At 43.3% G+C, this 27,570-nt stretch overlaps 1 protein-coding gene across 2 annotated transcripts in view; it reads right to left on the bottom strand.

Annotated features, from left to right (window-relative positions):
• The window catches only part of SNAP25 (synaptosome associated protein 25), a 61,994-nt gene that overhangs the window by 23,480 nt on the left and 10,944 nt on the right, over positions 1 to 27,570 (bottom strand). For both annotated transcript variants that reach the window (XM_042049236.1, XM_042049237.1), the window contains exons 2-3: positions 5,528 to 5,662; positions 4,849 to 4,890 (exon numbers count right to left, since the gene is read on the bottom strand). In XM_042049236.1, the coding sequence (XP_041905170.1) occupies positions 4,849 to 4,890; positions 5,528 to 5,599 (114 nt within the window). In that variant the 5' untranslated portion in view covers positions 5,600 to 5,662. The remainder of the gene's footprint in view (positions 1 to 4,848; positions 4,891 to 5,527; positions 5,663 to 27,570) is intronic.

Here is a 27,570-nt window from a genome sequence, read left to right on the forward strand (position 1 = left end):
CTTAGGGGTAGGTCAGGCCAGAGAGATGAAAAATGCATCTTTCACAAGACCCTACAGAATTCATGAGCACATGCCATTTTCATCCAGTTCTTAAATCTGCAACAGCCATCTGTTTCCAGAACACATTCTGACTCTCTTTGTCTTCTCATTGCACTTGAGAGGAGAATTTGGACTGCTGGATTTTGTCAAGACACAGCAAACTTCTCACATTCTTGTCCTTTAGAAGAAAATGGCACAGCATGAATTGCTTATGTTGAGGCATTAAACTGGCAGCTCTGGAGTTCCTCTATTTATCCATAATGCAGATATTCTGCAAATGGTAAAATATATAATATATATATAATAATTTTGCACATTAGATGACCCTTCAGAGCAGGAAGCCAACACTTCCAACTTAAAAATGTATCACATAAGGTGAAACAGACCCCGTAGATTTTAGGAAAGTTGATGTCTTTCAATCTTTCATCTAGGCTCTAATGTTTAAATAAAAGCAAACAAACAAGCAGTGCTGATTTGGGTTCTGCATCATTTATATGAAGCACATGCCCTGGTTCTTCATTTGGCCACTGGCAAAGCTATTAATCAAAGAACCAGAGTATGATTTTAAACCCCTGGGCTTAATTCAACTCATAGATACTTTAGTCTGTCAGTGCTTCAGTGAAGCCAGTTTAACAGCATAACTGGGAACCCTTTTGGAGGCTTTAATATCCATTATCCTTAGTCATCAGTAATAGCTTTTTAAAACTTTTTGGTTGGTTTTTTTGGTTATTTGGGTTTTTTTGCTTTTTTTTGGTGAGGGTTTCACTCAAAGCAAGTCAGCAACAAAACATTCACCCAAATTTGCCCAGCACTTTGGAGGGGAATTGCATTGCTGTATCATTTCTTGTTATTGCCGTTACATAACTTAATCTCCCAAGATGGAAATAAAAGTAGGAAGAGAATTGGAATGACTTCTCAAAGGGCTCATCAGTCCCTCCAGGAACATGGTGTGTTGGGTCCTATCCTACCAAAGGCAGCTACTCAAATTTTGGTTTAGCCTGAGGGAAGATTTTCCTAACACTATAAGAGGATGATGTATTAGGTAGAGAATCCAAATTCTGGAAATCAGTTTCCCTGCATTTCAGGAGATATCCTGAAAAACATATATACACACTCTCAGTTATGTGAAGAACACGTAAACTTCCACTTTGATGAAGAATTTTGCTTTAATCAGAAATTATAGAGTTTGCTTTGAATGAACTAACACAGACAATTATGTACCAGGACAGGCTGACATGGCTAGCAGTTCCCACAGACATTAAAGAGAGCTGCCAACAGCCTAAAGACAAAAATGTGGTCAAAGAAACATTTTTCAGTCATCCATAGTAATGAATTTGCTCAGCTCCTGCTCCAGGTTCCCTGTCACCCTGTTAACGCTCCGATGTCTCCCTGTGCCTGATTAAAGAGCCACACACTGCTGCTCCACCTGTTAAATCAGATCCTCAGCCCACATGAATCTGCTACCCCCTGGTTAACCCACACAAAGGGGTCTAATCCTACATTGGAGGAAGTGAGACCAGAGTTATGGATCACATTCCTTTGTGCCAGATACGCATTTCTGTGGAATTACACTGGTTAAAAACACTTTGCTGAGGGGAACTGTTCCAATAGTTCAGTAGTTCCAATAGGTCTAATGATGTCAAAGGGATTTTTCAAATTAGCTTTGACAAGGTTTGGGCCAAACTCTAAATTAATAGAACACTTTTTCTTCTACTTTTCAAACTAAGGAATGTTTGCCTGTGATAATAAATGTCAGGGTAAACTCACAGCTGGTAAAATGGCATTCTCTGTGTTCAGTGTCCTGCGTATGGCAGCATCAGTTATCAAACATTTATAGCTCACCATTTCACCTTTGATACTTCACTCTAACCTCATATGAAAGAAGATAGTCCTGCCTGGATTTAAACGTACAAAACAGCCCTTTTGTCTGTACATTCCTAAGTGCTTTCTTCTGAGCTTTTAGCACTACTGATCTTGTTATTTTTTCCTTGCTGCTTCATAGCTACAAACCATCTTTTTTTCCCCATACTACCACAATTGATTTTCCTCAAAGGCCATAGTGGTCACACTGAAAGATGGGAGCAAACTCCCAGCTTTTCTTCCCACACGTGATATTCTGCATTGCATAATGTTGCCTCAGAGGTAAAAAGCTGGAACGCAAAAATAAGAAGGTCAGCTACAAACTGTATTTAGTCTCACTTGTTCTGCCTCAGTTCATTTTCATTTTATGTTTTGGCCCAAACATTGCACAGCATCATCATAAAATACAGGTATTTATAGCACTGAGTGGCTCAAAAGAGCGCTGGTCAGTGCAGATTAGCTGCACTGCTTGGGTATGATGGGCACCATGGAGCAAACTGGGGTTTGGAATCTGTCATTCCAGTACAGAGCTGCCTTGGGGCAAAGCCGTGGCTGCTTTTGTAACACTTCTTCCTTCCCTTGTTGTGCCAGAACTGGAAAATCAGCTTCTTGCAAAGCTGGGTTATAAAATCAAGAAGCAGTAACATAGTTGGCTTTCCTTGCCCATGTTCCCTGGGAGCAGCATCAGGGCTTCATCTCCAATCTCTGAATAGTCCTCTGGGGCAAGGAGGGCATGTCCCCATTGTTCCCCCATTGTCCCCCCATTGTCCCCAGGCTATGACCTGCAATTCAGCCTTACACGGCTACGGGGCTTCCCTGGGTGGACAGCACTCTTCTGGCTCTAGGATGGAGTCCAGTCAGTCTGTTTATTCTGTATTTCCTGACAGCAATCCATACAAATGTACACAGTAATAATGCTTAAACATGGAGGCATCCTTTTCCTAAGAAAGGAAGAGAACAGAGTAAAAAGCATTCTTTCCCTGAGTATTTCCTGTCTCCATCCACTAGACTTAGGTTCTGCTAGGTGAGGAAGTCTAATTGGATTTTTGGGGTCTATTAAATCAGAGCAGTGCAAGTTCAATTTCAAATACTCTCACCATCTGTCTTTTCAGTATAAAATCTCTCACTTCCTAAATGCTTCTCTTTTTTTTAAAGTACCTAGGAAAGGGGATTGGAATAATCAACCAGTTGTTTAGTCCACATAAGAATTTTAATGGTCTCCTGTAGTCACATTAGTGAATACAATATTCAGCTCATTTTAGAAGAACTCCCTTGACTACTCAGTGCTAGTTTTAGCAACTTCTCTATTTGGACAGGAAGATACTGTGGCATCTGAATAAACGCCAGGTCTAGAGAGATGCTGAGCTCTTCCAAGAAGCGCTATAGACCTACATAAATTCATTGGTGGATTCAGCAGTCCCAGTTCTCCTCCCACTTTGCCATTTGCTGTGATTTAATACTGAAATTCCAGTGGCATTCACAATATGCTGGTTCAATATGTTAGGAAGATTCAAGCAGTGCATAGGCCACACAAATACGGCTCAGGAGAGACAGGGCTGATATTTACTGATGGCTTGGCCCCAAGCAAATCACTTCCCTTTCTGCGCTTCTCCTTCTTCCCACTCATCATCTGCCTTGTCTATTTAGATCCCAGGCATTTTGGGGCAGCAGGCTCTCCTGCCTTGTGTTGTGGGGGTACTCATATGAGACTCTCTTCCATGTTGTTGAACTGATTTCAGCGGGAGCTGCATCCAGCACAGAGTTGACATAAAGTGGTAGTTAGAAATGGTGTGTCCAGGGAACTGAGCAGCAAAAACGGACAGATTGCTCGTGAGACAAGAGCATTTTACGGCTGCAAGGGGCCCCAATCTGAAGTGTTTGTGGAGGAAAAGTGATGCTGACTATGCTCAATGACCTGTCTGTCTGTCTGTACATGGAAATTTAATTTTTTCTCCACTGGACTCCATTGATCTTCACAGTGGTGATTGATTTCGAGGCCATAAAGCCTACGGCTGGGGTTGTGCTTGTTCCTGAACACGGGACCTGATGTAATTTTCTTCCCATTGTCTCTGCTGGAGACTCCTCTGGTTGTCAGGAGTACTGGGACTGTCAGTGCTGATGACCCTGATTAAAAATGTCACCAGCTCCAGCACCAGGGCTCACATGGTGTCTGAAAATAATGCATCCTGTCAGGTGGCAGCAAAGTTTTCCGCCACCTGATGGCTGAACACTCAAAACTAAACTGAGTTGAGATTTTCCAAATTTTAAACCCCTTTATTGTGAAGAGGATGAAATACAGCCTGATTCAATTGGTTTTTTCCCTCCAGGCAGGTATTAGCTGTGAGGACCAAGCCAGCAACCCCTTCCTTAGCACTGTGGAAATCAGAGTGCTTCCTTTTCCAAAGCAGTCAATCTAGGACATCTCATGAGCCTTGAAATCCTGATAAATATTTCAGAGGTACATAAAGAAATGGCATTTACATGCTGTGCTGACCAATGTTCTATAAATAACTGCAAGTGTTTATGGAGAGGGAAGTATTTAAAGCAGACTGGGAAAATGGATCGAGGGCCCTTCTCACCTTCCCCTCTTGCACTGTTATGCCAAGGACATGAGAGTGGTGCCGACACGAGGCACCCAGAGCTCTGCAGCAAACTCAGCCACTTGTCCCTGACTCCAGGTCACCTTCAGAGGCCGTTTCCTTCATTTATCTCCAGAATCCTGTCTCGGTGAATCCTCAGGTATGGGCAAACCAGTGCCTTGGCTGCACTTGGCATCCAGGGAACAGTGTCTTGCATGGTCCTACTGAGGGGTAGGGATGAGCAGGGACGGTGGCACATAAAGCTGTGGCAAGGCCCTACCAATATGAGTTTTAAAAAAAACATTTCCACTGTCACACTCTCCATCACTTTTGCTCACAATGGAAGTGCAAATAAAATGCAAGTCCTTACCTCTTCAACAAGCTGTAGCATTCGACGGGTGCTCTCAAGGGACTGAAAAAAATCAGGAGAAAACACTGAGATTTGGCAAGTTACGCTTTCCAAGGCTAACATGTAGGCTCATGCTGACAGGACGTTTTTCCTGCACTCTTTCCCTCCCCTCCAAATCTGGCCATCAGCAGGGCACTGGTGATCTCTCCATCTCTATGGATGGCTAATGCAGCAGTTCCCAGCACACCTCGAGGCAGCTGCAGTCTCCAGGGCTTGTGCCCCCCTTGCTCACACACTGCGGTGGTGCTGCTCGGAACAGCAGGCGTTCCACTTTAAAAATAAAGCCTGTGGTTTTCAGCTAAGACTCTTCAGAGACCTAATTGGTGACTTCTAACAGTTAATAGGTTTGACAAATCGAAGGAATCCTCAGAAAATATTAAATTGTTGCCTTTTGCTCTGACGCCAGTCAAATTGATGCACAGTCTAATACCTAAACCAAACTCACAATCAATAAATGCCCTAATCTAGACTAAACATGACATTAAATTTTAGCCCAGCTCATTTCATTTCCAATTCTGCTTTCAGTGTAAAGCTGACAGAAAAGAGCTCTAGAAATCCTTTGCCGGATCATCTCCTATTTCTGGCTGTGTGTTTCACACCAACCCCAGCCCCGAGTTCCCAGTTTAGCTACTGGTCTCACTTCATCAGCGAGCTGGTCGGCACGCCGCTGCATTTCTTCCAACTCATTGCGCATATCCGCGTCTTCCGCCATTTTAGCTGTGGGGGTGTTTGGGGATGCCGCAGATCAGGATTTGTACTCAGCTGCTTTGTGAGCCTGAAAGACAGTGAAAAGGAAGAGAAACAGAGTGGTTAGGAGCCGTGCTTAAAGGTTAGTCCCACAAAAGTGCCTTTATTACATCAGTGTCCTCACCCAAACTCTCATTCTGGATAGTAATTCCTATGTAGTAGAGAGCAAATCCTTCCTTTTTTCTTAACCTTTCAAATGCAATTCATATGGAAGCTGGACACTCAGGAGATGTTATTTGCTGCCAGAAAAAATCTTGGAACCCATTCATTCTTCTCTAGAATTAAAAGGCTTAATGTGAAGCAGGTCAAGGTCAAGCCTATGCCACTCAAGTCCTATGTTTCAGCTGCCTTGCTTGGAGGGCTGGATGCTCAGCTAACACATCTGCAATTAAATTAAAGACTATGAAACTTTGAGGATTTTTATCAGCTAATGACTTGTCCACCATGATATAGTTCAGACTATGAAATGATATTTACAGCTAGACCGGGAGAAGTCTGCCTGGGAGAATCCTTCATTTTGGGGGAAGCGACGATAGGACCTACTGGTATTTTCAACTTCTCCACAAAGTGGGTCAGATCCTGCTCTTGGTTATTCCTCTTGATACAGAATGACACCCCTGTGCTCGTCCTAACCTGAGGTCAGGATGCAGTCCATTAATGCTCATTTGGGTAGGGTTTCTTTCTTGTTACAAATTCAAGCTAGCTCTGATTGCTGAGCATGACTTGATTAAGAAAGGCGGGCCCTCCTACCATCTGTCAGGTCTTTATAACAACAACACTGGCTTATTTCTTTGCTTGATTCAAGCACGGCACATTGCAAATTACTGCTCACTGAATGTTAGATTTGTTCATTGCAGGAAAACCTAATTGCAGGTGCAGAGCAGGTGGGGAAGTTGTGGGGGACTGCAAGTAAACAGCCATAAAGCAGATGCCATCATGCTCAATTACAGAAAGAGGACAAAAGCAGACCCTTTCGGCAAAGCTGCTCTGAGAAGGCAGGATCCCGGGGGCTGTTTTCTGTCCTGTCTTTGCGGTATGTGCAGCCTTTATGAAACAAAATAATTCAGGGCAGAGCTTGGCTCTAAAATTTTAGCAATAACAACTCTGTTTAAATGGAAGTTACTATATATTGGAGATTAAACCATTCCTCACTTTGATGGTGCTCTCCATCAGGACATCAGGAGTTTGGGCTGAGCAGGTACATCTGGGTGGCAGTGACATTTCCTGGATCACACCCTGTTTGCTTAGAAAGGTGTAAGGAAAGCAGGCAGCTCCTTGCATTTCCTCTGCAGCTTCAGCAACAGATTTGCTGCTTTTCTTATCTAAGAGGGAATATGTGACCTTCATGCCTTCACATTAGCTGTGCCCTCACTCACGGTTGCTTTTCCTCCTTGAAGCTACAGCAGGAAAAAATCCATCTCGAAGAGTCAGCCCTGCAGCTACTGGCACGGCATTCTACTTTCATCACTGAGCACATCGCCACATCCTTGTCAGAGGGAGGCTGACATTTTGTGATGGGTCACACCATGTGTAGGAGCCCAAATGTCTGCTGGAGAAGGAGGCCACCTGGTCCTGCCAGCTGCGTGGTCACAGCAGTGTGAAGGACCAAGCTTAGGCAACTTGTCTGCAGCCCCAGCTGATGCAAAGGCAGAGCTTAATTTCATGGCTAATACTCAGGCTGATATTGAACACTTCAAGGATGCTCACAAACAGCAGGAAACAAGCTTTACAAAAAAATGGTGCACTTGGATATTTAGGAGGAAAAGATAAACTGGGAACTGGTCTCTTCCTGAAGGGCATGTGAAAATGTGGGGATACTCTCAAGGCCACCCCAGCCTTCCCACCCTGCTGCTGTGCTGGTGTGTGTGCCCTTTATATCACATCATGCAGCGCCAGGAAGACACTTCTCCTGGCCAGCAAATGGAGCATGCTCAGGTAGGATAAAAAGAAGATATTTTAGTAAAGAACCATGCTCCAAACTCCTGTCCCACTTGGCACAGGCTGTCTCTAGCACTGGTCACTGCTTCACAAATTGTAGGGTTTTCCCAGACTGAGGCACAACCCAGCACTGAAATATTTCTGGCATAGCCTCTGTACCAGAACACCAAGATTAAGCCTGTGGACCTAGTTTTGGATCATCTAGTTAAAATATTCTCCTCTACCTGGACCCCTTGCTACACTTGCACTGGCAGAATAGCAGCACTGAGCTTTAGCAAAAATCAGGATAATTTGTTTAGGACTTTGAGACTGATCTAATTGGTAAATACATATAGATGTTGAGGAGTAGGAAAGTGGTTCTGTGCTGTGTCTGTGTGGTAGCATCTCACTGGCTGTGAAGTGGGAGGTGATGCATCAGTGAGAGGGTGGAATGCTAACAGGGAATTTGGTTCATTCTCTAAGCTTCTCCAGTGTGAGCTGAATAATTACAGACCTGTAAGTGAGTGGAGGTGACATGAGGGCTTCTACTGACAAGAGCAATTTATGTATTCACTGTTGGTCAGTCTCTGCAGATACAAAAAAAAACTGCACAGAAAATTCTGTTCTCAGGTTGATTCCAGCACGACTTTTGATGTTTTCCTTATTAATTTTTTTGATCATGAGCCAGCAGTGCTAATGGGTGGTGCAAAAACAAGAAACAATGTGGAGAAACTTTCACAGAAGCACAGAATGGTTTGGGTTGGAAGGTTCCTTAAAGATCATCTCATTCCAGCCCCCTGACATGGACAGGGACCCCTTTCACTAGACCAGGTTGCTCAGACTTCCATCCAACCAGACCTTGAACACTTCCAGGTATGGGGCATCCACAGCTTCTCTTGACAACCTGGTCCAGTGACTCACCATCCTCACAGCTGATAATTTCTTCCTAACGTTTAATCTAAACCTACTCTCTGTCAGTTTGAAGCCATTGTCCCTTGTCCTGTCACTCCATGCTCTTGTGGGGCTTTTTTTAGTCACCCTTCTTGGTTTGTTAGAACCATCAGTTGGCATCTTAGTGACAGACGTGCCTTATTTTGCATCAAGCTAAAAAAAGGGTCAGAGCTTGTAACTGGAGAGATGTTGTGCAGCAAGTGATTGAACTTGACAGGTTTATTGAGATTGTTTGGTATTTGTAAAGCACTTAGAATGTATTGAGAAATAGCAAAAAGCGTTCTTCCAGACAAGTCATTTTACATCAAGTTTTAGTCATAAACAGAAGTGTCCCGCAGCTATGCTGATTCAACTTTATTTAATAGAAAACCGTGCCCAAGAATCAATAAAGGTTACTGATTTGCACACAATATGATAAACTACATACATTTTGTAGATGGCAGGGAATGAGTTTAATTTTTTTTCAGATTTTGCAATTTATAATGTGGAATCGGACAGATTAGAGATAGGATTTTCCTTGAAAAGTCCTGTTTAGGCTGAAATGCCATTCCACTGTCATGAATTTCCAACAACAAACCCTGTTATCAATAAAAATCCTGTAGAGAGAAGAATTATGTTTTAAAGGGAATTATTGCTCTAAAGTACAAATTAATGGTTCTCCCTCTGTGCTGTTTCTTAGGAACACCTATAGTTCTCCTGAAGTTTAAAAACATGGAAAATGAATTATTTCAGGAATGGTCAAGGAAAGTTAAACCATGATGAATTTTATCTTACTGATACTAGACAGACTTTCAAAAGCATAGGTCTGGCTTAGGCCCACTGAAACCCGCTCTTGTTTTAGTAGAACAGAAACAGGCCTAAGACAGTATTGAGGACTTGGCATAACAAATTCCTTGCAGAATTTATATTTTTGGTACTAGTTGGTATTTTGCATTCTGTTCTCATTCAAGTTAATTTGAATCAAATATCAAAATTCTATGATTGCCTTAGGAACCTCTAATATAACTACAATAAACTCTCCAAAGTGTACTCTGTACTTTTAACTTAAACTACATTTTATTTTATCTACAGTCCCTGCAGAGATGACAGATCAGAAAACCAAAGTAGGGATGTAATATGTTATGCTCTTTAGATCTGAAACTTTGATAAAAAAAAAGAAAAGGTTGCTACAGAAGTTACAGGCACTGCATTCACTCAATTTGTGTTTATACTTGCTGTAATTGCCTATACAAATTCAACCTCAAAATTTCACGAGGATCTTGGTTTTCCCATTTCGGAAAAGGGAAAGGAAATCCTCTGGGTTCACACACAAACATCCACGGTGCTCTTTGAAAAGAAAAAAAAAAGGCCAAACATGGCTACAAAATACTGTGTACAGCATGTTCCAGGCTGTGCTCTGTCTCCTACACAATGCAAGTAACTCCAGGCTCTTGGGTGATTTACATCAAATTCCCTGCAGATGGTCTCCTACCTTATGCCAGTGCTTGTACAGAAGCACAACAGACTGAATGTTAGAGAGAAGTACAAAGAGAGACTGGCTAATGGAAAGACATTTCCTATTATTCTTCGAATTCTGCATCTGCTATTTCAGTAGTGCTAAGATGCAATGAAGAATCCTATAGCAAGTACATTATATAATCCGTATGGAGTTATACTGAAGGGTCAGAGAGACCTATGTCTATCCCCAGAAGAAGAGAGATACAGCAAGTGACCTTTGAAAGCAAATATTTGCTTCACAGTGATATAAACACTTCAATGCAATAAATACAGGAAAATGAAAATGCTGCAATTTACTGGGGAGAAGGCAACGCAGCAATATAACGTTCTTTTTTAAGCACTCTCCCTGTTATTAAAGGACACATCTACTCTTCCCATGGATATTTGTAGCCAGAAGACGACTGCATTGGCGTATTTTACTAAAAAAGTCAGAGTCGATCCATCCCACTCTTTGTGCCTCTTTCTTGTAGGACTGAAAGTGTTACCATGGTGGCGTTGTGTTCGTAGAGCCACGGAAAACCCAAGGAGAGACACTTTGAATCAAGTGTCTCAGGATGGATGTTGGGCGGGCCATTTACAGGTGGAATTTGGGTTGCTGCTATTGCCTGGCTGTTGGTAGAAGAAGCACTGTCAAAGAGGGAGATGAAACGCAGCTACAGATGAAGGGGGTCATCCTTGCTCCCCGGTGTCAGCCCTCATTTGGCTTCCCGTGTGCCATCCCAGGGGTGTTCAGCCTCTATGGGGTCAGGCACAAGGCAGCTCTGGGGCTCTGTAGGATCCTCCTGTCACAGGACACATTCTTTATCCTGTTGGACCTCCTCAACAGTGACCACTGCCCAGTGGGGAGCTCTCTACAGCTCACCTGTCCAGCACATTGGCTGTGTCATTCACCGCCTTCACAAGCCTTCTGAGAGGGGCTCCTGGTGGCTGGATTATAGGAAACGCACTGGCATTAACCCCAAAGCTCAGTCTAGACCAGGAACTGCCTGCTAACACCAGCAGGGAATGAAATTACATGGAAAGTGTGAACGTGCTGCAAAAGGATGCTTAGAAACCATTACCTGTGTGTGTGCTACTGACACCACAGGCTCCCTCTGAAACTGTGTTGAGGATGGAGCGTTGGAAGGCAGATCCCAACAGAAAGCCAGGAAAGTCATGTGTGTGCTGCCCACAGTTGGTGTGACAGGCAACAGCTGGTGAGACATTTTAGGGAGTTGGGAACATAGTTTTTATAGATTGTGGGCTCTCAGCAACAGCCCTCACAAGCTCCAGCTTTTATGACTTCTGTCATCTCCATCTTCTTTGACCCAGAGCTTACCACAATTAATACTGTCTATAATTGAACATGCCCTGCTTTTGCTCTTACTGTGTTTTAACTGATCTGAAAGCACTTGGAGAAGAACTCAGATAATTCTGTAATGAAAAATCCTATTTCGACATTTTACACTGTAGCATAAAATGCAACAATGAAAAATTAGTCAGGATTGTTATTTATATTTAAATTCTAAATAGATTTGAAATAAAGTCTTGAGGAAAGTCTGCCTTTTGCCTCAATTCTTCAGCACATCCTATTGCATGGATCTAATTTATTCACAAGATTTTCAGCAAAGTTCTCATTCCTTTGGAAACACCTCTGTAACGTTTGTGTTACAGATTAAGCCAAAAAGCTGGAGCTGTGCATCTGTAAGGTCTGTCAGCCTTAACCCATGGCACAGACACCTCAGTTCTTTCCTGCTGCTGTCCCACAGCATTTTGCTGCAAACCTTCGGGCTCACTTCCACAGCCCAGACTGACAGAGTGCAGTGATAATAACCAATTTCACTTCATTCTTGCTTGATACTCAGTAAAGAGTAATGGCTACTGGTGAGGGCTTTTCAGGGAGTGACTTTGGAAAAGACAGGTGCTGAGATGTTGCAAATCTGAATTCAGGAGAAGCCAGTAATTCCTAGTTTATTCCTGTCTTCTTGCATCGCCTTAGGCAACTTATTTTACTCTCAGGGCTTGCTTGCCTTGCCTGAAGACAGGTCTCTAGAGCTGTGTGAGGTGCTACAGGTGTTTGATTTCCTGCTGCTGGCTCTATCCATCAGCACCGTGCAAGTGTCTTGGATACCCTCTGATGGGACTGCTTGTCCATGTTTAACAGCTGAATCTGTTTCCCCTCTACACAACACAGATAAAATCCTTCTCTTCCTTCCTATCTTGCCCTTGTTTTGTCCTACTTCAATTGCAGGTGTTTCAGGGCATGGACCGGCACCTTGCCTGGGGTCCAGGACAGCTGGGACTTTGGGATAAGTGCTGGTGAGCATGGTGTCATATTCTCCCACTGCACCTCTGCCACCCCACCCCGATACAAGGCAAGTCACTGTTGTCCTGTCAGCTGTCAGACAACACGGCTGCTCCATGAGGCTCCTCCAACACACGCTTGTCGCTTCACCAGGCTCCCACACCGAAAAAAATGAAAGCACAGACCAGCCGTTTTGTAACAATATCACCTCAGAGTAATAAAAACTTGACTTTCTATCCATTTTACTGCTAAAAGAAAATAAACCTCTCAATGTGTTATCTCTTTGCAGTCATTTTTACACCTATGTACCCACACGTTTTTCCTTCTTTTTTTTTTTTTTTTTACTTTCCCACAGAAACAGAAAAACATTCAAGGCAAAAATGTTTGCTCTGTTCATCCGGGAGAGTGACCAGCCAGAGAGGTGGAGGGTGAAGAAAGAAACCTTCTTAGGGGAGTGGGCACCACATCTGCTGGCAGCACAGAGCACAGACCTGGACAGAATAGGCTGCTGTAAGTGAAATTCCCTGTTATTGCAGCTCCCTGTCTCATGCAGCTTCATTTATAATTTAACAAGCTATGTCCTATGATTCACTAAGTTTATTGTATTTCCACTAGTTCTGAGTCCAGACCCTCACTTCTCCAGTACCAAAAAAACATTTTACTTTTAGCACTAATTGATTCCCAGCTAGGAAACAGCAGCTTGTTCCTGTGCTGGTGTTGTCCTGTGGCTTAAATAGCTTATCTTCTTCCCTGCTCTCTCCTTTTCTCTCTCTGAGGTACAGAAACAGGACTTGTAACCTTTCCCAGCATTTCTTATGACGTGAAAGATGGGCTCTGTTAGTCCCTTCCGGGTAGACAGACTGTTTGTCATCCTGCCAGCTCTTGGTTATGCCAGTTCCATTTGAATTAGTCTTCTCTGGAAAAGAGTGGCTGGCCTTTCACACGGTATTTTAAATGAGGGTATGGGCTTTGCTCAAAGGGCTTAGTGCTTCCCCATCCTTCCAGGATATACCTGCTCCAAAATATCCTACAACCTGACTTGCCATTTGCATAGCTGGATCTAGATGGCTCAGAACAAGAAATCCAGGTATTAGTAGAGGGGATTAAAGAAAACGTCTTGACTTGTGACAAAGCTGTTTGCATTCTCAGGCCAGAATCTTGGAGAAAAACTAAAGGCATCTGCCTAGCTGGAGGATGAGATCTCTGACTGTGTCATGATTGCCAGTAGAACTCAAACCCTAAATCTGTTCAGGTCTTCAAAATATTCACTGGCCATCACTGCAGCAAAAATGAGCAGTCAGCCTCTCTTCAATTTCATTCCAACCTGGGTTTCTTTACACTGTTCCTAAGCCACTAAATCTGATTAATGGTCAATTTTAGAAGCTAGTGGTGAAAGTCACGCCCCATTTCAAGTTGGAGGAAGTGTCACCACTGCCATTAGTGGGGTCAGAATTGCAGGTAGAGCTACAAGCCAGCGGCGACGGTGCTGGGAGAGGCCAGCAGTGTGTGGAAGGGCGGGTGTGAGTGTGGAAACACCAAACAGGAGTGTGTGGCATCTTAAATACTTTTCTGCCAGATTTTCCTGGGGCTCTGCGTTGCTCCCTTCTGTTTCTCTGAGATGGAATAGAAATGTAAAATGGAATTATTGCAAAACATTTATTGAGGGATTCAAGAGACAGCAAGGAATAAGAAAACTGCATGGCTAGTTTTCCTGGGGCATTCCCACCAGGCTCCATGAGGCCTGCTGCATTTGCTGTTCCTAGGTTTGTAGAAAGAAGCTGTTCCCTCTGCACAGTCTTCTCAAGAGTGCCAGAGCTCCTGGTCCAGCCCCCACTCCATATACGCATCCAAACCTCTTCCAGATCTCCTGGTTTAAGTTAATCATCACCCCTCAGCATTCCAAACCATAATGATCCATGGGTGAAGAGTCTCCTTCTGTACCTTCACAAACCAAGAGGAGCAGCCCCAGTGGCAACACAGAAATGGAGCTGAGCTTCTGCAAGAGAGCATTAAATGAGTAGTTGTTCAAAAGGCCTCGCTCCACATTGCCTCAGCCTTTCCTACGTCTTCTCTGCCTTTGCAAAGTCAGCGCAAAAGGTCAGAAGAGTTCCACACTCTTCTATTACACACTGATCAAATCAATGGCAGCAAACGCAAACCAGTAGAGATCATCCTCGAATTTCTTAAAATGATCCAAGAAGGCAGACTGACAACTGAAGAAAGACATTTTTAGGCTAAATGCATGATGAAAAGGAAACCCACAAATTGGAGAAAGATTTTTTTAGGCTAAATGGATGATAGAAAGGAAACTCGCAAACTGGAGAAAGATTTTTTTTTTAGGCTAAATAGATGATGAAAAGGAAACCCACAAACTGCAAAAAGGTATTTTTAGGCTAAATGGATGATAGAAAGGAAACCCACGAGTATTACAGTAAGAAAAGGGAGCATATTTGCATTGGCCTGTCACAAAGTAGAGCTCATTTCTGCTGCAGTTTTTGGAACTCTGCAAGTCAGGAGGAAATTTTGTTGTAACTTTGTTTAATTTGAAAGTGATTTTTTTAAAAGTTAATTGAACAGAACCAGTAAAATAGATGTGAAATTCTTCATTTGTATGTTAAGAATTGGTGCTATCCCACCTTCACTAGTCCTTCTAGGACAGGATGAGACAAGCTGTGAGTTTAAGCAGCACTTTTACAAGCTTAGTGTGGAATTGCTGGTGATTTTGATAGACGGCAAAAATATGGAAAAGCATTTTGTGGTGAAAGAACAATAATTCTGTATTTTAGTGTAAAAGATTGGCAGTGACACAGTTAACCCCATCAGCAACAGTGTTGTCAAAGCTTTGACTTCTAAGTGATAGATGGGAATAAGGTGTTCCCCTGACGGTTTGTTTGTTACGGGCTGTCAGCACACTCAGCTGACATTTCACTTCTTTCTGCATGGTTTGCATTTGCAAGATTTCTCTGCAGCCCAGGACTCACACCTACCCCTGCCCCTGAGCTGTGTACCACCAGGAAGGACCTTCCACAGAAATGAAAGAAATTTAATTAATGCAGCACTTGCTAAATATAAACCTTTTAATAGGCGAGTAAAATACACTGCAATCGTGAGGGCATCAGGAATGTAAATAGACAACATTTCCCCTCTTGACATGTATTTGTGGTAAACAAAGCTATTCATTATGTTTATAATACTCATCCTTTCCTTTCATTTCTGCCTGGTGGTAAAAGCATTTCAAGCAGCGGGCTGATATATTTTTAGCAGAAATCTTCTTTAACTAAGTCGTCAGAGTCAAATCAGCAGCTGACAAAATATAAGCATTATGAAACTGGGCTGATGATGTTATTTGTAGAATTGGTTTTTTAACTGAAGGACGATTTTTTTCCAGCTACGAGGGAAAGCAAAAGGAGATATTTAAGAAATTATCTCACTGTCTTGTTTATCATTGATTGTCCATGTTCTGTGTGCCCAGCTGCCTGTTCATTGTATCATACAGCATCTGAAGCAGGTAGCAAGGAAGGGAATTTGCCAGCTTGGGTTTTTTCCTGTGTGCATGCAGCCATCTGTGGTGAGGGCACTGTCACGTCAAGATGCAACACCATCAGTGAAATAGCAAAGGCACAAGAGGTTATAGGCCTGAGTCAAAGCCCACCACCTCAAGGAACTGCTATCTAAAATGAGTCTTCCTTCACCTCCCCACAATGGCCAGTGGGTTTTCTCTAAGGCAAAGGAGCTTTTCAAAAGAACAAGCAAAACAAAAAGAAAAAGGTTGACTTTTCTGAGGGTGCTCTGGGTGACCCCCGAGGATGTCTTGTGCCTTGCCACACTCTTGGTTCAGGGCTCACTTTCTGCCACTTCCTACCCCTGGCTCCTCTCTCCTCTCCTTTGTGCTGTAGTCTCCACTGGGAACTTAAACTGTGGAAGCAGGATTTAAAGCTGAAGAAGAGTTCATGAACTTTGAAAAGCTTACTTCCTTTCAAGAAAAAAAGAAATAGCTACAGCCATGTTATAAAAAGAAAGGACCCTACTTAGGTTTTAAGTCCCCTCCTTCTCTGTTTATACACAGGTGACACACAGATAGACGTGTGAATATATAAAATGTAGCAGGCACAATTTAAGGACACAGCAGAGTATCTTTTTTAAATGCAGTTTATGTAACGAAAAGGGCTGGGAACCCAATTCTAAACCACTAAACCTTTTACAAGTTTAAATTTTATTATTTCAAGGCTCTTTCGTAGAGCCACAATAACAAAAAATCCTGCTGCTATCAAACAGCTCATCTCCCTGAACGGAAGCTGGACCCTTGACCAGTCCAGACCCATTCCCAAAACCCTGCAGCGCTGCAAATGCTGTTCAGAGAAGGGAAAAGATCTGGCTGCTCCCTTCCCTAGGCACAACTGGAAGATTAAATGGGAAGATCCTTGGGTCATATCCACTGTTTGCTACTGGAGAATACTTGTATCAAAACCAATAAATTGAGAACAACCATGTAAGGTGGATACTTAAAATTCACTTAGAGTTGTACAAGTCAAATATTGAAGGCATCTGACATTTCTAGGCTAAGTAACAAATTATATTAGCCACAGGAATGCATAATAGCAGCCCACGGATATGCCAAACTTATTCGCTTGTTTTCAAAGGCCACTGCTGCTTTCTGATTCACACCTACAACTAATTCCTGGCTGCTACTCATTTTCCAAGAATCAGTAATACAAACTGGAAGAAGGCTGATTTAGAAACCTCTCTTTCTTCAGAAGTCCATTTCAGCCTTCACAGGCTGATGAAATAAACCCCAGCACGCTCCTCCAGTGAAGATTACCCAGACTTGCAGGCGAGGATTTAGCTGTACTAATACAAGAGCACAACTTCAATTCTTTTTTTTCTCCTTTCTTTTTTTGTTGACCAATCAATTCAGCAACAGGCTTGATAGTGCCTCAAGGGCATCGCTATCAACCACGTGATCAGCAGATTAACAGAGAGGCTGCAAAATCCTTTCCACTCAAACTGTTTTAACAGAGGATCAAAATCTTTCTCTTTGCATGGGGATTTTTATTTAGCTAGTTCTTTTTATTCAGTTTGCACATGTTTGTGAAGGAATTAAGGCCTGCAAGGGCATGCAAGATGGTCTGGTTTGGCTTTAACCTTTTCCTTTCTATTTGTGTTTGGGAGTAGAAAGTCTTCCAGTTCCTTATGGGAATGTTGTCCTTTCCCCGGCTCCTACACTTGCATTATTATTGCAAGTGAATCTCATCAACCCACAGATGCTGGCCCTGACAGGATGGAATTTAAAACACTTTGAAAGAGCTCCCCCTTTTCCCTGCTGTAGTTCTTGTTCTCATTAAGGGGGATGGATACGTTGAAACAGGCTGTGATACAATCTGCAGGGGAAAGGCTTGGGAAAGATGGGAGCTGGGTAAGTCCTGTGGGGTCACACAAGATTTACAGAGCTCTGCTGAACAATAAAACAACAGATTAAAATTGATCATGTAAATAAAATAAACAACAATTAACTGTTTATTGGCCTCAGCAGTCTGGCTCCAGGGAAGCAACTGTTTGCAACATAGAGGTACATGGGAGCTCCTGCTGAAATCCTTAAGATTCAATGCCCAGATCCCTGAGCTATGCAGGTACTGGTGGTGGCAAGAGGGTGCACACAAAATACCCTGAAACAGAGCAGAAAACCAGACTGCCTTATATCCGTCTAAGACATAAAAGCACACCTGGAGCTGCAGAGATTGAGGATCAAATGTAAAGGTCCACACAAAGCATGGCCGAGAGGTTTCTTTGGCTCTAGTACGTGTTGAAACAAAACCGACCCCCTCACTCAGCTGCTGGATGATGAACCACAGCAGTGAGCTGGGACAAGAGCAATTCACATACTAACAACAGAAACATCAAGAATAAACTCAGCAAAAAAAATTAATAGCTGACATTTGACGGCAAGCAAAGTCTGGTCACAAACAAGTCACAGAATTCAGCAAATAGAGGCTTTTCCCAGAACTGTGCCTGGATATTCCCACAGTCCTCCTGTCAATATCCTACAGCTCCGACTTCAAGCTGGGGAGCAGAGTGTGTGCACACAGCTGAGGGCAAAGGGATTTTGCCTCGCTGCCTGGGCAATGAAAGCTCTAATTCTATTTTCATTTAAATCCCTAAACCTTTTTCTGCCTTTGCTGGGACCCACATGAGGTGACTTGGGGTCTTTAAGACCAGAGGCTTTATAAAAAGCCATGCCAAAATGAAGGAATAAGTTATTCCTTGCAGTGGATGAGCAGTGACAGTCAATTTGATTCTTCTAAACATTAAAACAGTGCTTGATTTGCATCAGAAAAACAGGATTTGCCTTCCAACGTCTCCACCTTCGGAAGACTCTCACTTATTTAGGCACATCTGCATTCATCCACCTGAGTGTAAATCCAGAGAGTTTCTGGGTATCAGCTGAGACAGGCTGTTTTTCCAGTCCTCTGTAGGAGAGCACAGCTTGTCCCAAGGACAAGGGACTCTCAGCAGTGCTGCCTCCAGAGCATCGCAGGGATGACTCACCCAGGCTGGGAGCAAGAGGCACCACGGCTCGCAGAGCTGCAGTGTGACAAGGACCGCAGGGCACGGGCCGCGGCGGCACCGAGCTGGGGCTGCACACTGAGCACACCTGGCCCTGCACGGCCGGTGACACGGAGAAAATGTCTGAACAAGAGGGACGTCTTCCCAAAAGGTGTGTTCAGCTGTGGTAGGTGGCTTCTGGAGATGTCCCCAACAGGGACTTAGGGGTTGGAATGCTGTGAAGCTTGTGAGATCAGGCATTAGAAAATACTCTACCCAACAAGGTGTTTTTACACTTTTACGTGGCCAAGCCATCAGTGTTCAAGGTGAGGTGTCTCAAGCAGATGGTGCACCCAAGGGTTTTGCTGCAGCTGTTCAGGGAACAGTAGATGTTTCTCTCCCCTGAGACCCACCAGTATAGAGCCATCTTTTCAGGTTTGGGTAGAAGTGCTCTGGTCTTTCAGTATGAGCCCAAATCCCTTTATTTTTTCAGCTGGCTTTAGTTTGGAGAGCTTTCTCATCACTTCTATCCCTCCTGCAAATGTATGAGGATTTTTCGAAATGGAAGCATTTTGAAGACAAGAACAATACTTGCTAATGAAGTCATTTGTAAGTAAAATAAGTTCCAATCAAGAATATTGACGTGCTTTACTATATATTTATAAATACTACTCCTGTAAGTAAAGACAGCAGGATGGGGCATGAACTTCATTTGAATGTAATCCAATTTAAATCTAAAGCAATCATTGTTTGCTTGTGTATTTTATGTAATTTAAGTTCCTGAAGAACCTGTGGTTCTTCATTCTTGACCTAAGAATAATGTGGGAACAATTCTGTGTCCGATATAGAATTTGTTTTCTGTAAGCAACGTTGCCTAGTTCAGATATTTCAGACTGAACTGCTTTCACCATGCTGACAATATTTTTCAATAAGTGAATAAAGAGGGGGAAATAACTCCTTCCTTCATGAAGCCCCAGTGGCACATACAGCAGAAAATACATGTGGTGTAAGAGATCTTGGAGTGCAGCTGCTGTCTTCACACTTGACCCAAGGGTAGACTGAAGGCCATGGATTTAAATGAAGTTATCCTTGTAAGCTTTGAAAATTCATCTAAGGAGCAGATCTGGAGGACATATAGCCTAGACCCATCTGGTAGACTAAAAGCCCCTTGTTCCAGCAAATGAAAAAAACACCCATTGTTGAGGGAAAAGGGGAATATTTATGTCACTTACAATAGTTAATGGCTTAAGAGAGCTTTGTAACTGCACTTCAGCACTTGTAAGCTCAGAGCCCTGTGACTGACAGCCAAACTGTTGTCCAAAAATTCCCCAGGCTTAGCCCAGATGCAACACACAATGGGCAAAGTCAGGCAGCACATCTGTGGCCGTGGCCCCTCGGGCTCGCTGCTCTTCTCGCTCATGTGCTGAAATACCAGTGCTGTAGTGAAAGGGCTGTGCTTCCAGGTGACCTTGAGCTGAAGAGAACAGGGGCAAGGGATTTATTTAAGGAGCCGGGGGGGGGGGGGGGGCATGGTCTATTTTTAAAGAAAAATAATCCGTTTTGTGGGTTTATTACACTTTGGGCCTGGGTGGCTGCCAGAGAGAAAGGAGCACTCCCCTCCTCAGAGGGATGCTGTGAGCCCTCATGTTTTTGGCAGCACCTGCCTGTCCTCACTGGATTCTTCTGCTCCAACACAGTGGGATGCCTTTCCCCTTCCCACCCTCCCACACTGGTCGTAGCCAGACCCATAAATCCTCCTTTCCCAGGGTGTCCCCTCCTTGCAACATCCCCCGGTTCCTGCAAACCAGAGGGCACTGCAGTCTCTGCTGTGAGCCACTGCTGCAAGTGCTCCTCCCAAGCTTGCAGTGAAGATGCTGAGGAGGAGGTTTGCTGGGTGTTAAATTCAGGCAGGAGTGGAGCAGGGAGGGGGTGCTGCAGTATCCATTCTGCTGTTTGATGCACTGAAGCCTCTGCCTCGGGGATTTGCCGTCAGCTGCTGCAGCGTGCGCAGTCTGCTGCAGGATCCAGCGCTGAGCCCTGCAGAACCAGACCCTGGCACGGCTCCCTGGGTGAGGAGAGGGGTCAGCTTTGGCAACCTCGGGAGGAGGGAGAAGTGCAATTGTTGGCGAGGCTTTGTGCTCTGCCCCATGTTTGTTCAAGTCCAGGAGAAGGGAGGCACGACAACAAACTGACAGTTTATTTATTTCCGTCCCTTTTCCCTGTATTCCCCACTCCTCCCCATGAGGCTGCCTTGAATCCAGGTTAAGTAATTCAGGATAGCAGAGTCACAAAAAGACTAATTAATTCCTCAGGTTTCATTAGACATTAAGGGTAATCACTGTCTGAAGCTTCAGACAGGCCCTGGCTGAACACAAACCGTCATCAATGCCCAGAAGACAGCTGCCAGCAGTCTGGGAAGCAAATTTATCTCCCATCTGAATTTCAGGAACCCCAAAATACAGATCCTGATTTAAAACTTTGTCCTGGCATATGAAAATAACTGTAGCTGTAGCTGTAACTGGCAAATGTGGGAAATTAATTTTAGATTAATTCTGTATTTAAGAATAAAAAACCCACCAGCTTGTGAGGAAGGGCTCTGAATGCCTCTTTTGCCTGAACGCTGAAAAGCAGCGAAGTGCCTTGAGCTGGGTGAGCTAAACTAGTGCTGAGTTCATTGAGGGAAGGATTTAAAATCTGTCTTTTCTGAGGACTTGGCCTAAGAACCTGGAACAGGTCACTCTCTTTAATGAACTATAAAAATCCTTCTTCCCATCAGGCAAAGGGGAGAAAGAAAACTCCTGCAGAGTCTTTCTCAGGGGCATTAATCTCTCTTGTACTGAAGCAATGGAATCTTCCCTATGAACCCAGTGGTAGCAAAGGTTAGCTCATAAGGCTAATTTCAAAGTAGCTCATATTAACTAACTTGTCTGACTGCAGATATTTATTTGTAATGAAAAATCAATATTTATTCATATTTAAGAATCGTTCTTTGAAAGCAGAGCTTTCCCCTGCTGGTCAAGACCAAGTAGAAGAAATTGCTCTGCTACTGAAACGTGGCACTTCCTATTTTACATCCCAAAACAAGTCCACTCCATACAGGTACCTGTCTCCACAAAAATCTGTGCCATCTTCTTCTGGGGAATGTGTAAAATTCCCTGAGATGGAAAACAATAGATCAACCCATGAATCCTGTTAGAAGTCAATGAATATCAGGAGTGATCATCCAAATTTCTCCCAGTAGTTTTATGTGTCTGAGCCAGGCTAGTGAAACTTTTCATGATCCTAGTTCTTTGGCAAGCCTTGCTACTCCTCTGACTTGAAAAATGAACAAGAATTTAAAAATCTACCCCAAAGCTTAATGAGGCTATTTTATTTCCAGGACATTTCAAAAGGCCTTAAGCTAAGCACTAATGCAAGCTCACAAATAATACAGGTGCCACAAATGCAACATTTTATGGCATAGATATGGAAAATGGAATAGAACCCACATATCTTCACCTCGTCGTGTCTCAGTGCAACAATAAAATTCATCTGAAAGCTTGTTCCTAGAATTAATAAACATGTTGAACTGCAGCGCTGGGAGCATTAGGTCAGGAGCAAATTAATGTCATCGAGGCAGTGAAACCTGACTAGGTAAGGCATGTGGCACACTTGGGCTGCTGAGAAGGCTCCTTCCTTCCACTGCTGATTAACTCTTGCCCTTGGTTAGCAGAGGCAGCAATGGTGAGATGTGAAGATGGCCTGTCAGAACAGCCTGGCTCCTGAAATCATTAACAGAACCTTTATGGGTCTCTGCCCAAGAAATTACCAAACTCAAAAATCCAAAACCAGTGTTGTGTTGCTTATCCCCATTTAAGAAGAGAAATGATGAGTTGTTAGGTGCACTCTCCCTTTCCTTGCCTTCCCACCACTGGGATTTGCCTGCTCCTCTGGACATGAAGACCATAACCACTGAGGAGCAGAGGGAGTCACACACTAAAGGTCTGTGGGCAAAGCACCGGAGGTTCATGGCATCAACAACTGCTCACAGAGACCCAGGAATGAGAGTGGACACTTCTTCTCTGCCCCTCAGTGGTCATCCACCCCCAGAGTAAGGGCAACCTCTAAACATGACCCAATCAAAAGTTAGACAGAAGGTGATCACAGAATATGAACCTTCCAGATATCCCCAGTCACCTCCCAGCAGGCGCCTTGGCAAACCTCCCAGGATAACAGGATAATAGGTAGCCTCAGGCCCTAGGTGGCCCTGTCCAAGGCCACTAAGGAACAGCAGCTCCTATCAGCTTGTTTTCTTTTAAGACACTCCAAGGCACACAAGCAGAAGAGTCACAGAATGTGTGCAAAGCCAGGGAAAGGAGAATGGTGTTCAGCTTTTCCAGCTGTTCTGGGGGGAATTTTGTAGAGACTGAGACTTGGGAAGGTGCCCAGAAGGTACCATAAGGGATCCAATGCATGTGTATGCTGTGAGACAAATACAGAATTCAGTAGGACACCAGTATTAAAATATTATTTCTCCAGCCATTTGTTGATTTAAAAGAGCTCCTTCTTTCTGATCCATGGCACAGCACCTGCTATTCCAAACAATATAAATTTCAAGGCCATATATTTTGTTTAATGCTATTTCCAGAAGAGACAGGAGCCTGCATTACAGGCTGCCAGCCACAGCTACCATATTATCCTAGACATCTGATGCAACATCTCCAGAAATGAATGGGCCATGAGAAGCCCAAATCACTCTTCACCTGCTTCATCTCATCCAAAAATGAGACATAAACATTTCCCACTTCCATTACATTTCTGTCGCTAAAGTTATGAGGCTGCGAAGGCTTTTTTAGCATCTTCAAAGCACAAACAAAAAAACTTTGTCCCCTTCTCTCCCCAGTTCTGATTGTATGTCAGTATTTCTTGGCTCTGAAGTCTATAATCAGTGTAAGTGTGTTAGGGGGTTTGGGACTAAACAATAGAACAAATGTCATTCATCAGCAGAGACTCTTTGGCAGGAGCTGAATGAGGCTCGTGCCAGACACAGAGACTGACACAAGTAAGCAAAGAAACAGTAAAAAGTTTCCCATTTCATTAGAAATGTGCAATATACAGATTTTATAAACTAATCAAATAATGATCAAAACGCTTACTAAGAAGATTAAAACCCTTCATTTCTTACGTAAATGGAAGCTTTGCAGAAAATGAAAAAAATGCGTAAGTATTCATTTCTAAAAATTACTGTCATCTTTTTCAAAGCTTTGACAGAAATGATTCCTTTTCTTTCCTCCAGCAAATCAAAGTTCTGTTCTCACTGCCTGGGGATCTGACTACCTTGTCACACATTCTGCACACACACTTAGTCAGCCAGCTACTAGAATAGAGGCAATAGGTTATCTTACTTCTGGAGGGAAGGACTGTTCTCTCAAGAATTGGAATAGGTACAAAATGCATAACATTTCTAATCTAAAATACTGAATTTCCCCCAATATTTTGCATTTTGAGCTTTCACGTTTTACCATATAATTGAAATGTCCTCATGTGAGAAATACTGATTAACTTAAGCAGTAATGGAGACATTTATCCAGAGTGAGGTGGTTGAATTCTGAAACAAATTCATTTCAACAGCATTGATTAAACAGTATTTCCATATTCTTTGCTGGTCTGATTTAGTAAACAAACAATAATCTCTCAGTGACCCATATTTCACAACCATACCAGGACATCATTCAACAGGACACTACAACAGAACAGATGAATAAACTTTACTGGTAGTTTAGTCAAAAACTTAATTAATCACAAACAATAATATTTGTGTTTACCAGTACAAATATTTACCTTTTTACATATGCAAAACTGGCGATACTGGCTTTCACAGTGACAACAAATATTTGCAGCTCTTTTCGTCAATGTCTCTTTTTTTATTGAGTACTAAAGAACTTCATCCTTTAACAACTGACTTCCTTAGTTCATTGTTAATCTCCATAAAGTTAATTCTTCACATGGCTTTACAATGTGCTTCCTGTAAAAATGGCACTTGTCCTTTGCTTTTTTATGGGTTCTAGGCAGAAAACTTCAAGAAAACTCAGAGATGTTTGCAGTAATGGCCAACTAAGCTGTCATCTGACCTAGAAATGGAACTTCTTGAATCACAAGCACAAGCGAGTGGCTTAATTTCCTATGACATCTGCAGTTACATCTGGACATCTCCCTTTGGTCCATCTGTATTTGGCAGTCCTGCAGCGTGTATCATTTGCCCAAAGAATGCCAGATTGCTGCAGACCCTCACAAGTCCACATGCATTTGTCTTCCTTTGAAGACAGACAGGTCCTGGCAGTTCTGTTAAAAATTTTTAAATAATCACGTCTCTATCTCAGCTCAAAATAATCCACTCTTGGCTTGAGATGGACATTTCTTCTGATCCCCTGCATCTTGTTTGCTATGTCCCATCTCAGAGTGACCACGAGTTTGTGAAAATGAGACTGTCACCCAGTCAACAAAAACCTCTTAACACTGGTTCAGAACCAGTTTGATGTCTTTTCCCCGTATTCCAACATATGTTAGCACAGAAAGGGATTTTCTGAAATTCAGGTCAAATGTTCTTGTTTCAGCGTTCCCAGGAACTTGCTTAGAATTTTCCATGTATAATACTGTATTAGCCTTCCTGCAATAACTATTTGTTCCTCTGTGTTACTCGTGGCAGGCCTGAACAGCCTGTCATCTTCCTTTAGGATGACTTTTAACAATCCTAAAGCATCTACGAGGAACATTTTATCCAGACAAGCTAAATCACTGTCCTAGATATTCTTCTTTGCTCAGTGTGATTCTCTGAGGGCTGCATCTCTTGTGCCTGTTGCTGTGACAGTTGCTATTTCTGCAGAGGTGAACGTGATAGCTCAGCTGGGGAACTGGGACCAGCGTACATCCAGGTGCAATTCTGCATTTTAATAGCCTCAAAACAAAGTTATTTCACATGCCTCTTTAAGATTTCTGTCAAAAAATCTTGTGGATAAAATTACAGGAACAAATACTTGCCAAAACATAATTTTTTGGAAATACTTAATTAGGAATATTCATAGAGAGCAAATTCTGGATTTGAAACAAGCTTTTCACTGTTCCCACACCTTCCCACATCTGCAGCCCTTGCACACTCAGAAAGGGAGCAGGAAGCCCTTGGGACAAAATGGAAGGAATGCAGTACAGGTAAAGCCTCGAATGCGTGCAGTGAGCAGTCTGAAGATCCAGAGATTATTTTCTGAAAAAAGACTCATCAAATCATTTCAGATGAAGAGGAAGCCAAGGAAAATCAAAATTCATGGTGAGCATTCCCAGAACACAGAAAATGATGGGGATTTCACTCTATAATTAGTTTGCTGCAAATTGCTCTCTGGTTTCTTCAAGTGCGTCATACCTTGAGCGTATCTCAGCCACGTGATTACTGAGGTGCTGATGAGCCACTTTTCTCAGCCTTGCCTCTGTTTTGGACTTAAAGAACTGATTCAGTAGAGGTGAGTCAGTTCTCTGCCGTGCTGGAGAGAGGACCTGACCACCTTCTCCTTTAGACAGATGGTGACTCACAGCAAAATTCCTATTATGCTCAACTGATTCAGGGTTTTCTAGAATACAGTACATTCCTGCCTTGTACAAACCACAGTATGTTTGTATATATGTAACTTTCTGCCGAGTTTCTCAGTCAGAATTAAGTCGCTATTAGCTCTGAGATTCGGGGAGGGGTGGTGCTGTTGGTTTTTGTGGGGGGTAAAAGAGCACAGCTGCAGCCCTGTTTTCTTGGGGCACATGAAGAATGGTGTTCAAGGCTTGCTGAGCCTCTGTTCTGCCCTGTGTGCTCCAGTTGCACACTGCACATCCCTTGGAAAGGAGGAGCAGGTCCACAGCCTGTCCTCTGTGTAATGCAGCTATGCATTATTGAAGTTTTTGAACTCCAGACATTTGCTTTGGGAATAGGCTCCTTTGTTACTGTATCCAGAGAGTTAAAAAGGGCTTAATTATGGCCAAACAGACCTTCCTCTTCCACTGAAATGTTTTGAGAAATACCTGTATTAAAGAGCTGCTCTCTTAGTGTAAGAACTGCCATTCTTTCAGGAACAACACCCTTAAACCTGGAGTATTCCTGACAAAGCTCCCTGTTGCTCTGGAAGCCGACCCAGTTAATGCTGTCCCAGCTCAGCAGCCTGTGATGGGTTGGCCCTGGCTGGATGCCAGGTGCCCACCGAAGCCTCAGCTGGACAGGGGAGAGAAAATGTAACAAAAGGCTTGTGAGTCAAGATAAGGATGGGGAGGTCACACAGCAATTTCTCTCGTGGGCAAAACAGACCCAAATTAGGGAAAGGTATGAAATTTATTACCAATCAAATCAGAGTAGGACAATGAGAAATAAACCCAAATCTTAGAACACCTTCCCCCCACCTCTCCCTCCTTCCTGACCTCAACTTTACTCCCGATTGTCTACCTCCTCCCACCAGAAGGGAATGGGGACTGCAGTCAGTTCATCACACGTTGACTCTGCTGCTCCTTCCTCCTCAGGGGGAGAATCCTCACACTCCTACCCTGCTCCAGCATGGAGTCCCTCCAGCAGGAGACAGTCCTGCAATAAATTCTGCAACTGGGTCCTTCCTATGGGCTGCAGTTCTTCATGAACTACTTCAGCACAGGCCCTTTCCACAAGGTCCAGTCCTTCAGGAACAGGCTGCTCCAGCGTGGGTCCATTCCCTGGGGTGCAATCCTTCAGGAACAGGCTGCTCCAG

The sequence above is a fragment of the Corvus kubaryi genome, unplaced genomic scaffold, assembly GCF_017639235.1.
Source record: "Corvus kubaryi isolate FWS band 111438036 unplaced genomic scaffold, C.kubaryi_AGA036_p1.0 70, whole genome shotgun sequence".
NCBI classification, from domain to species: domain Eukaryota; kingdom Metazoa; phylum Chordata; class Aves; order Passeriformes; family Corvidae; genus Corvus; species Corvus kubaryi.